At 35.8% G+C, this 12158-nt stretch overlaps 1 protein-coding gene across 1 annotated transcript in view; it reads left to right on the forward strand.

The window, feature by feature from the left end:
- The window catches only part of ANKRA2 (ankyrin repeat, family A (RFXANK-like), 2), a 10336-nt gene extending 616 nt beyond the window's left edge, over positions 1–9720 (forward strand). The window contains exons 2-9 of the mRNA XM_010853548.1: positions 1716–2107; positions 2727–2885; positions 4887–4952; positions 7007–7104; positions 7583–7708; positions 7963–8029; positions 8530–8610; positions 9199–9720. Of these exons, the coding sequence (XP_010851850.1) occupies positions 1819–2107; positions 2727–2885; positions 4887–4952; positions 7007–7104; positions 7583–7708; positions 7963–8029; positions 8530–8610; positions 9199–9254 (942 nt within the window). The 5' untranslated portion in view covers positions 1716–1818 and the 3' untranslated portion in view covers positions 9255–9720. The remainder of the gene's footprint in view (positions 1–1715; positions 2108–2726; positions 2886–4886; positions 4953–7006; positions 7105–7582; positions 7709–7962; positions 8030–8529; positions 8611–9198) is intronic.
- Positions 9721–12158: the final 2438 nt, after the last annotated feature.

Here is a 12158-nt window from a genome sequence, read left to right on the forward strand (position 1 = left end):
TCTTTTCTTATACTTCAAAATTATGGCTTACCCGGTCAATTTTGCCTCTCCTCTTCTCTAGACTGGTGCCAAGATAAGCATTCTATTTCCACTTGGTTTAGAAAGAATTGGTTTCTTTTGCTTTAGTGCTGCTTTTTATTTTAATGAACGGAGTGATGGGAGTCATGAGCTCCCTGTTCTCTGCGGTGGACATCGATTATGATTACCTACCCTGACTACTCAAAGGATTGTTATAAAAATTAAATAAAAACATAAAAAGGATTGTTATAAAAATCTCGGAAGATGTTTTAAAACTGTAAACAGGGGCTATCTGTAAAATGTATGATTTGCCAACTTTTACTTCACTGTGATCCTCTTTTAGTTCCAATTAATTACAACTTTAAAACACCTTGCACACTCAAAATTTCTAAGAGGCAGTAAGCCTTAACGTGATAAAATTGTTTTGTTTCGTCGCTAAGTCCTGTCCCACTCTTTTTGCGACTCCGTGGACCGCAGCCTGGCAGGCGCCTCTGTCCATGGGGTTTCTCAAGCGAGAATACTGGAATGGGTTGCCATTTCCTTTTTCCCGACACAGGGATTGAACCCACATCTCCTGCATTGGCAGGCGAATTTTTTACAAGTGAGCCACTGGAAAGATTATGAAAAAATTAACTGGATGCTATTTATTTTCTTCCTGTCTCAGTGACTATATATCTATGACAATTATGTATCTTGGAGTTATTTTTTTAGAAGCAAATTTAGGTACAAAAATTAAATTTCTCTTCAGATTATATATATTGAGGTCCATAGGAAAGTGCCAGTGATTACCTTACTGAAAACTCATTTAAAACAGTGGTAAATGATTCAGTAACAGATGTGCTTATAACCTGTATTTTGAGAATTCACATTTTTTGAGTTTATGTCTTGACAATATTTGGATAAAAATCATTAATCCTTATTTCTTAATACTTATTACAAAGATTGGGGCCCAAAATTATACTTAAATCTTAATATCCTAGAGATGCTAAAGCAAAGGAAACCAATTCATAATCTATTTTCTATTTTTCATAAAAATGAAAATTGTCATTTTTCATATTAATAAAAGCCTGTATTAAGTTGCTAACACTTGATCTGAACAAAAACTGATTAATAAATATGTCTTCAGTTATCATAACCAAGACTTTGTAAAGCCTTTGACTACTCAGGAACCAAGGATACTGTAGTTGCTGATCTATTTGTGTACAAATGGATTCTACCTTTTCTTAAATTCAAACTGAGAGCAAGTTATAAACAGCATGTTGAAAAATGAACCTCAGATTAGAGGTTAATATTTTTTACATGAAAAGTTTATTTTTGTTGTTAGCCTGATTTTTAAAAAATCCAGTTAGCAGTGTTCAGGAATAGGAAAGGGAAGGGAAGGGTAAGTACAGTTTGTTGGGACCTAGTAATGGAGGTGAAAATGTTACTGTATTTCATCTGATCTTTGCCAAGATCCTGTGAGATTATTGGTATATCCCCATTTTACAAGTGAGACTGAGGCTTAGAGAGGTTGAGGAACTTATACAGATTCACATCAACTAATAAATGGTGAAACTTGGATTCAGACCCAGGTTTTTCTACCTGTGAACACTATGCTTTTTATTATCTATCGATGCTTCTAAGAGCACTGTTTGCATATGTGATTGAAAATGATTATTTTCTGTACATTAAGTTGATATACTTTTTTTTTCTTTCAGATGTTTTAATACCCAAATTCAAAGAATATATAGTATACCATTCTTCTAAAACCAAGAGGAAATCATGAAGAAATGTTTTAACTGTTGAAACTCAGTTGAAATCATGGCCACATCAGCAAATCTGGATATTGGAGCGCAGCTGATAGTGGAAGAGTGTCCAAGCAGTTACAGTCTAAGTGGCATGCCAGACATTAAAATAGAACATCAGCCGGACTCCAGTGCAGAAGAAGGATCAGCCCAGGGTGTTGCCATGGGAATGAAGTTCATACTGCCTAACCGATTTGATATGAATGTCTGTTCTCGGTTTGTGAAGTCCTTAAATGAAGAGGATAGTAAAAATATTCAAGATCAAGTTAACTCAGACCTGGAGGTGGCATCTGTCCTATTTAAAGGTTGAAAGTTATGGTATAAATACCTGCATTTGTTTTGTTTTTGTTTGTTTGTTTTTTCCTTTCTGTTCATGAAATTTTCGTTTGGGAAGAGAGTTTGGAAGTCACCTTTTAATATGGTTTTCTAGAATCTTACAGAAACCAGAATTAAATAATTTCATGTTATATAATGTCCATAAGTACATGTTGATTTTTTTATTTCTTGCTTGACCTTTGTTTACTTACAAATTCTCTACTAAAGTTTCTTATTGTACCTTTTAAAGTTATAGGAGAAAAAAATTATATGTGCCTTTTATAAATGAATTAATTCCATGAATATGTGATTGGCATTAGCTTCTTGTGCTTTAATGCAGTGAAATCTGTCATCACACTGTAGATTTACTTTTATAACCATCTATTGAGTAAAATAAACCTCTCTGGATAATATTGCTCAAGCTTAATATTGATTTTTTTTCTGGAACTTTTACTAGTACAAATTTTTTATGGCAAAAAATAATGTCACTTGAGAACCAGTTGAAGATATTATACGTATTGTATTTTTTAATGTAAACATTGACGTAGAACTTGGAAATGCTTTGTTGTTAAAATATTGTTTTAATGTGTTTAAATTAATTTTACTTAGCTGAATGCAATATCCATACATCTCCTTCTCCGGGAATTCAAGTAAGGCATGTCTACACTCCGTCTACAACAAAACACTTCTCACCCATAAAGCAGTCAACTACTTTAACCAACAAACACAGAGGAAATGAGGTCTCAACCACACCTCTGTTAGCAAATTGTAAGTATTTCCCACTGCTGTATGAAAATATTGTTATTGCTAATGTAATAGTTTCAAGAGTTTGGCTTTGAAACATTATTTTCATTAAATGCATATCCTGTTTTGGAAAGCATAAGTGATATCCTGATAGTTTTAGTAATTTAAAGCTTTCACATATTATCACATATTCAAATATATCATGTTTTATGTTTCTCTGTTGAGAATGGATTGAAACTTTAATTCTTAAAACCTTCATAGTTTTACTATAAAAACTATAGTAAAAAGTTAAATAAAAAACTATAGTTAAAAAATGAATTATGAAACTATAAAAAATGAGTTATTCTGAACTTTGGGCAAAGCAAGACATTGTCTTTTTGTGTTCTTGGAGTGGGTTTTACTTGTACACTAGATCACTATCAACAAGTGATTTGTAGTAAAAACTGAGTGATCTCTAATATAATTTTTAATCAAAATATAATATGAATATGAAACCACCTCTTAAAAACTTTGAATTTACAATTTTTAAAATGTAGAATTATTCTAAAAGAAATAAAATGAAGATTTTCTGTATAAGTTAGAAAATACTCTATATAGTTCAGATTTCTTAATGAGAGAAAACCAGTCAGCAGTTTGATGTTAGGAACTGTATTTGAGAATATAAGGTAAATGTATCTATATTCTAAAGCATGGTGAAATATATGTCTTTATTTCGGAAACATTCTATCCTTCCAGATTTTGAATCATATCCTGTGACAGGTAAGCTAGAAAGAGTTCATGGACTTTTAACTCCACCTCAGGGCGATTTTTGTTTTTTTGACATTTATGTAAATTTGCATATGGCTCCCAGTTGCTTTCCTTTCTGTATTAAGGCCACCCGGTCATATCACCTGAAGTCAAGGATTGAGTGATACTGATTTTAAAGTGAGCTATGATATAACTGTGCCTGTTTGGCTTTGTTTTAAAATAAAGAGATCACCTTAAAATATTCCAGCTATAGTTGTTTTTTTAACCATACTGAGAGGCTTAAGGGATCCTAGTTCCCCAACCAGGAATCAAACCCAGGCCCCTGCAGTTAGAGCACTGAGTCCTAACCACTGGACCACCAGGGAATTCCCCAAAACCATAGCGTTTTTGAGTTTAAAAAAAAACAGCTGGAGATCATGTGGTTCACAGCCCTCATGATACAGACGAAAATGTTTAATCAGCTCTCCAGGCTCCCACAGCTAATTAGCCAGAGCTAGGTCTGCACTCAAGAATTTACTCTCAAGGCTAGTTTTTCATTTATTTCCTCAGTTCTTCTAAAGTTAAGAAATACCCATTATTTCAAGAAATAATATTTGGGACTTAAAGGAATTCAGTCAATTAAAACACAAGAGTCTTTTAAACCCAACTTCCTTATAAGCTTGGACAAAGAGAGATTTTAAACTTTTTATTTATTTATTATTTTTATTTGTCTGTGCCAGGTCTTAGTTGGGGCAGGATCTAGTCCCTGACTAGGGATTAGACCCGGGCCCCCTGCATTGGGAGCACAGAATCTTAGACACTGGACCACCAGGAAAGTTCCAAGAGAGATTTTAAAAATTAAGTACCTAAACCATTTCTTTAATTGATAAGATCAGTAACAATTTGAATTGTTAATAATTGTCAATTTGCATATTCGTTGACAATAACACTTTGCAGCTGTCAGAATTGCCTTAAACATATGAGTCAATTCTCAGACTCTTATATGTTTAAGATAATGCTGACATTTGCAAATGTTAGGCTATATTTTAAGTTGAAAAGTGAAAGTGTTACTCACTCAGTGGTATCTGACTCTTTGCGACCGCGTGGACCCAGGCTCCTCTGTCCATGTAATTCTCCAGGCAAGAATACTGCCGTGGATAGCCATTCCCTTCTCCAGGGGATCTTCCCAACCCAGGGATTGTGTTTTGGAGAAGAAAATTGCTACATGAACATAAACAATGAGATGATGGTAGTGTACCCTACAGATACATGTGAAACTTTTTTATGGTATTGTTTCAGCTTTATCTGTTCACCAGCTGGCTGCCCAGGGAGAGATGCTCTACCTGGCTACTCGAATCGAACAAGGTACTAGCCTGTTTTTAAGAATGTATTTAAAACAAATTTAATAGGATTTGTCAGATTTGTTATTTTATTTTTATACAAGAAAGTATAAAAACAAAAAAGAAATGGTTGCATAATCTCACCAGGCAGATAACCCAATAGATTATTTAAAAAGTAATAATCTAAAAAATTATAAAAAGATTATTTAAATAATAATAATAGATTATTTTAAAAATAGTAATGTCATGTATAGCAGTTACAGCTTCACTTACCACCCTAGCCTTTCCTCCAAATGCACGCACTGTAAGTTTCTTACATTTTCAGAAAACTTTTCTGGAGAATATTTCTATTTATACTTGGGGCTATATGTGAGAATATGTATGTGCTTTTTTGGAAAAAAAAATATACACAGTGCATTACACTTTTTTTCACCCATGTAAACACACAAAGATCTGTTTCATTCCTTTTTAATAGGTCTGTGGTTTTGCACTGTATTGCATGCGTACATGCTATGTCTTTATTTTTTAATGAGTCCCCCTGGTAGTAGTTGATTCCAGTTTGTTTTTATTTTAACAATATTGTTGGCATTGTTTTGAAGTATATCCATAGGGTAAATTCCTATAGGTATATTTACTGAGTCAAAAGGTGCATGAATATATATATATATATATATATGTAACCAGATGCTTGCCCTATCCTCACACCAGAGTTAGAGTTTCTGCTTCCCCATAACTCCACTGACATGGAATACTATCAGATTTAAATCTTTGCTAATCTCATGGGTGAAAAATGGTATTTCATGCTGGTTTTGTTTGCCTTTTTTAAATTATGGTCTATTTGAATTTCTTTTTGTGTGAACTGCCTGTTTTATATTGATTTATATGAGCTCCTACCTAAATTAAAGAAGTTCACTTTTTGCTTATGTTGCATATCATTTTTCCCCAGTTTCCCATTTTTCCTTTGACTTTATATTTTCAAACAAAAGCTTAACATTTTTAAGTGGTAAACTTTTATCCTTGTGATGTCTGAGTTTTATATCTTGCTTAGAGATGATTTCCTACTCCAAGTTTATAAATAAATTCACTCATGCCTTATTCTAGAATTTCTGTGGTTTCTTTTTTACATTTCTTTAACCTACGTGGAACATGTTTTGGTGCAATGAGGTAAAGATGGAGTTTTACTCTTGTTTTCATTTTTCGAAACACTAGCCAATTGTCCCAATATTATCAGTTGAACGCAGGGCATATGATTAAAGAGTGGTTCTTTTACTCATGTCATTCTTTTATAAGAAAGACTTATTTTATCTTTTGTTTGTTTATAAGTATATGAAGATCTTATTCTCAATATACTAAATAAATTTAGGGACGAAACTGTGGACCCAGTAGACTGAGTCTAGGGAGCAAAATTGGTTTTGAGGTAGAATTGCGTAAAACTGTTTTTCAAGTGATTGAGTTTTCATTCACATTATGATACCAAAAATTTGAGAAAATTCAAAGGCAGCAATGTTAACTGGTGAGTAAAAATAGCTTTAATAAGATCTTGGCTGTGATGGATTCATTTTGATATTTGGCAAAACTGATACAATTATGTAAAGTTTAAAAATAAAATTAAAAAAAGATCTTGGACTTTCTATAATATGTATTTATATAATGCTAAGGGCTATCATTAGCCTAATTTTTATTGTGATCCTCCCAGTTTTACATTGAGATGAGCAAGGTCTTATTCTGGATGTTAAAGAAATTAAATGATATGCCGGAAAGCGATAGTCAGCATTCAAACTCTGATCTCCTGATTCTGAGTCCGGTGTTCTACGGACTGTCCTGTACCTAGCATTATGTTGTATCCAGTAGTTTATAGTTTTAATAATGTACTGTTTGAACTCAGCTATGTACATTGAGGCCATATTTTAATACATTCAGACTGAAAATTGCAAAAACACAGTAGTTCAGTGAACCCGAATCAGCACAGTATGAACCTCATTGAGTAACAGTCACCTTTTTAGAATGCCAGTATTTTCATAGCAATATTAATATGTGGTTGTTAAATTAGATCACAAAAATTGCTTTTCTTTTAAATAGAAAATGTTATCAACCACACGGACGAAGAAGGATTTACGCCTCTGATGTGGGCTGCAGCACACGGGCAAATAGCTGTGGTAGAGTTTCTACTTCAGAATGTAAGGAAAACCCCGCAGACAATGTATATGTACAGTTATTCAAGTTCAGTTAAGTATATAGTAGTTTTTGTATCTCCAGCCAGCTAGATGTAATGGCAGAGGATCAAAAACAAGAAAGTTTACATGCTCTTCTTCATATTCTTGTGGAACTCAGATCTAGTTAAATAGGCAAGTGTAGTCATTCATGAAGCAGTGAGAGAGAAGTGAATGCCCAGCGCAATGGGGAAAAAGTCTGTAAGAGAAGCTTCTTGGAGAAGATATAATTTGGCTCCAAGTGGCAAGACAGTTAGGATCCAGGTAGAGGGAGAAAGGAAGACCTTCAGATGACCTTGATAACGGAGCATCCAGGAGTAGACGTTTGTGTTAGTACTGTGTTAACCCCAGAACGTTACCTGACCTATAATTATTATTGACGAAAGTAACAATATTCTTATTTTCAAAAAACTGAGACGTCTTTTCTCTCCATTTCCCACTCCAGGGCGCTGATCCTCAGCTTTTAGGAAAAGGTCGAGAAAGTGCTCTGTCATTGGCCTGTAGCAAGGGCTACACAGATATTGTCAAAATGCTGCTGGATTGTGGAGTTGATGTAAATGAATATGATTGGGTGAGTCTATAATACTGATTTTTGGGTTTTGGAAAACTGTATTTTATTAAACACTTAGAAGAATACCTTTAGTTAATGAAACACCTAGAAGAAAAAGTTACTGTCCTAATTCTGATTTAAGTATTCCTCACAAAATTTTTAAATTAGCTTAAACTACTTTTACATGCCCAATTCTTAGTAAAGCTTCACACAGCAGCACTAAATTATTTGAATCTTATCCTTGAAAAGCTAAATCACCTGTTTTTTTCCCCCAGAATGGAGGGACACCTTTGCTTTACGCTGTACACGGAAATCATGTGAAATGTGTAAAAATGCTCTTAGGTAAGCAGGCAAAGTGGAAACATTGAGAAAATGCCACGTGAAGATGTGGTTTTTTACAAGCTGCCTCACGAGAATCGTGAGCTGTCCCTGCCATATTATGCACCCTGGAGCACCCCTTCCCTGAGGCTCTCGTGTAGCCCCAGCCCCAGCACACCGCACGCCTGCAGTCACAGCGTCCGTCCTTGCTGCTTTGCTTTCAGAGCTCACATGCGAACCCGTGGCTTTTTTCTCTTTTCTCTACCTACAGTGTCTTTAAGCCGAAGTTCTATCGGTGGTTGTGTATTAGTTTCAGTTGCTCTAGAGGATGCCTGTATGTTTAAAGTGTCTTCCCTCTGACCCACCAGAGTGAATTCTCTGCCCTTCATGTACTCTGTCAGACCATCCCGAAAATACCCTCCAAATTTGCAAAAAAGCTGTCCTGCTATTTGCACATGAGCCACCATAGACAGACACATCCACGTGTTCATTTTGTTTATGTAGATGTTTCTATTTTGGTATAGAAAATGGAGCTGACCCAACAATTGAAACTGACTCTGGGTATAATTCTATGGATCTAGCTGTAGCCCTGGGCTATAGAAGTGGTAAGTGTTTTAGAATTCTCAGGTTCCATTTTAGTAAAGTTCTGTGATAATAGAAGCCAGTGGTCCAGACTGTTCTCACCACTTGCAGTCATGGAACACGTATGTTATCCTAACTCCTGACATATACTTTTAATTGTGGGTAAAATCAACTGATTCCTACAAAGTCTAGAAATGAGTTTGTTACTGTTACTTTTCACCCACCCAAACAATAGTTGCTGGAGGATAAGTGCACACCTATTTACAGATCTGTTTAATATTTCCTAGCACACTGTTTAAACAATGCTTGATAGTTGCCCTGTCTCTGTTCGTTAGAACAGAGAAATATAAGAACAGCCTTATATTCTGGACTCTTCTTCAGTTCCAAAATTTAGAAACCCAAAACAGAAAAATCCAATAACTTGAACAACTGTTAAAGCCAGTGATAGACTAAGTTTTATGTATTGCATTGTAATCTTACCTCCCTTGAACTATGAGTATATCCTAATTAGAAATTATTTTAGGAAAAAGTTGGTGAGGTTAAGTTGAATTTGACAGTTTTTAAAATTTTGTAATGAGCGTGCTGTAGTCTTGATCACCTGTCTGTTTTAGTTCAACAGGTTATTGAGTCCCATTTATTGAAACTGCTTCAGAACATCAAGGAGTAGACAGAGTCGTCAGAAAGTGTCATCTGCCCTTCGGTTTACCTTTGGCCCTTATAAATGATAGTTTTGTTTACTTATAAATTTTTACCTCAGTTGCAATATTTACTGATTTTTAGTAAGTTTTAATAAGTATTCCTCTGAGTCACTGGTTTATAAAAAAGTTAATGTTGATGGTTTTTTTTTTTAATAAATGTGTTTTACTGCATATTTAAAATTATAAGTGAGTGTTTTGTGGCATGTAAATTTTTATGGTACAGATGGTTATCTGTCTTTGTATCAAGTGCTGTAATTTAACGTTTTTGGAAATTATTCCTCCCTATTCATCTTCACTCTTGTCTTAACTCATTGACTTTATATAGGGTTTGCTATAAATCCATAGAAAAAAATTTGTTATTATTGAATTTCAAAATGCACAGTGTGATTGTTTACAAAATGATATTATAAATGAATAAAGTCCTTTTTTGCTGTTTGCCTGCAGCTTTTTCTTTAAAATTACATAAGATTATTAATGGAATTCGGAGAAGGCAATGGCATCCTACTCCAGTACTTTTGCCTAGAAAATCCCATGGACGGAGGAGCCTGGTAGGCTGCAGTCCATGGGGTCGCTAGAGTTGGACACGACTGAGCGACTTCACTTTCACTTTTCACTTTCCTGCATTGGAGAAGGAAATGGCAACCCACTCTGGTGTTCTTGCCTGGAGAATCCCAGGGACAGGAAGCCTGGTGGGCTGCCGTCTATGGGGTCGCACAGAGTCAGACACGACTGAAGCAACTCAGCTGCAGCAGCAGCATTAAGGGACTTAGTTAGGATTTTCAGCTTAGCCCTTCTGTCCTGCCAGGGTGCTCCAGTAGAGCAAACGATACAGTTAAAATAAATTCAACCTAAGTTAATCAACATAGACTTATTACTATTTCTAGAAGTATATTGAGAATATTTTTCTCCCGTGAATAAGCTTTTTGGTAGGAAAAGTCGTCTGGGAAAGAGAAGTCATTTCTTTGATAAAAGTCAGATGTTCTTTACTTCCACTCCAGGAGCACTATAAACTCACGCTGCACCAACATCTGGAAGAGAGAGCAGCAGCTCGCAGTTGGTGTGACCACGAGTTGGGACTTAGGTTAAATCACTTCATCTGGAAAACAGGTGTGACATCAGTTACTACAGTGGGTTGCAAGCCACATAAACTTGATCTAGCTAATTTAAGCAAATGGGAATTAATGGAAGGAAAAGCTGAAGAAGTAGGCAGTCCCAAAGGTTGAAACTAGACCAGCTATCTCAATCAGGAAGTCATGGCCAGCCATGTGGGGTGCCTCTTTGGTAATGCTTAAATCCCTTCATTCATCATTGGGCTCAGGATTAAATTTTCCAGGAGGCAGAAATCCATTTCCCCTGGATATAAATGCACCACTGTATGGAGTTGAGGGGAGAAAGGGGATGACTGTTTAACAACCCACCCTTGCCCCCAGACCACCTAGAAGGCAGGAGGCACAGTCTGCCTAAGGAAAACCACAGGGAGAAAAAAATGATAGATGTTCGCTCCAAAGGCAAGCTCAGTCATATGTGAAAATAGTACTCCTGCTTCCCCCATGTCAGGCATATGCTTTAAACTGATTTTACCTAACACCATTCACCCCTCCATTTGGTTCTTTTTCTTACTAATAGCCCGTATCCATGAAGTGTTAGTTCCTATTCATATTGCATGTGTGTGTCTATGTGGGTATATGCAGTCAGTCACTTTGTGATCTGACTCTTTGTGATTCCGTAGACTGTAGCTCGCCAGGCTCTGTCCATGGAATTTTCCAGGCATGAATACTGGAGCGGGTTCCCATTTCCTCTTTCAAGGGATCTTCCCAACCCCAGGATAGAACCAACATCTCTTGCATCTCCTGCATTGCAGGCCAGTGCGTTACTGCTGAACCATAAAGTAACAAAATCCAGTGATCCATTTGGGCATACCACTCTTGAGTATTGTTTGCAAGTGCTCTCCACAACAGAACAGGCACCAAAAAACATATGCTAGGATTGACTCTAAAATAACCACTTCTCTCCTGGTCTGACTCAGGTTGACAACCAACAGATCTCAGAGAATATCCTGAACAAAATTCCCCTTTCCAATGCTGTGCCTTTTAGACCCAGGGTCCCTGATAACAAGCCCCAGAAAACTCCTTTAAGAAATAAACAGTTAATTAAAACAACAGGAATGATAATTAGGGCCAGTTATAAAATTCCTCTTTTAAAAATTAAATACCTTTTAGGTAGTGTTTGTTGATTGCATAAAAATTTATTTAGAGCTCATGTACCGGACACTGCTTGATGTGAGGGTTAAATATTGAGCAAAACTGGTCCTGCCGTCAAGGTGCTCACTGCCTAGTACAGGACTAGGGCTCATTACTGCCACAGAGTGAAATACATTAGCAAAATTTTTCAAAGGACTTCCCTGGCCATCCAGTGGTTAAGAATTCATGCTTCCCACTGGGAATTTGCTCTATGACTCAGGGAACTCAACCGGGGCACTGCAGTGACCTAAAGGGGTGGAATGGGGAGGGAGGTTCAAGAGGGAGGGGACATATACCTATGGCTGATTCATGTTGGTGTTTGGCAGAAACCAACACAATACTGTAAAACAATTATCCTTCAATTAAAACTAAATTTAAAAAAATAGCAGATCAATCATCAAGTATTAAAGTAGAAAAGCATACTACAACTGTTATCTCTACAGAGCAAAATATTGACAATAAACATTTTGAATAGAAGAAAAAGGAATCCTTGCTTCCACTGCAGGGGTGTGGGTTTGTTCCCTGGTCGGAGAATTAAAATCCCACATGCTGCATGGAAAGATCAAAAATTAAAAAAAAAAAAAAAAAAAAACTCCAATTTTCAAAAAGTTTAAAGCTTTTATGCTTTTGTAA

Source organism: Bison bison, unplaced genomic scaffold, assembly GCF_000754665.1.
Source record: "Bison bison bison isolate TAMUID 2011002044 unplaced genomic scaffold, Bison_UMD1.0 scf7180017864329, whole genome shotgun sequence".
Taxonomy (NCBI): domain Eukaryota; kingdom Metazoa; phylum Chordata; class Mammalia; order Artiodactyla; family Bovidae; genus Bison; species Bison bison.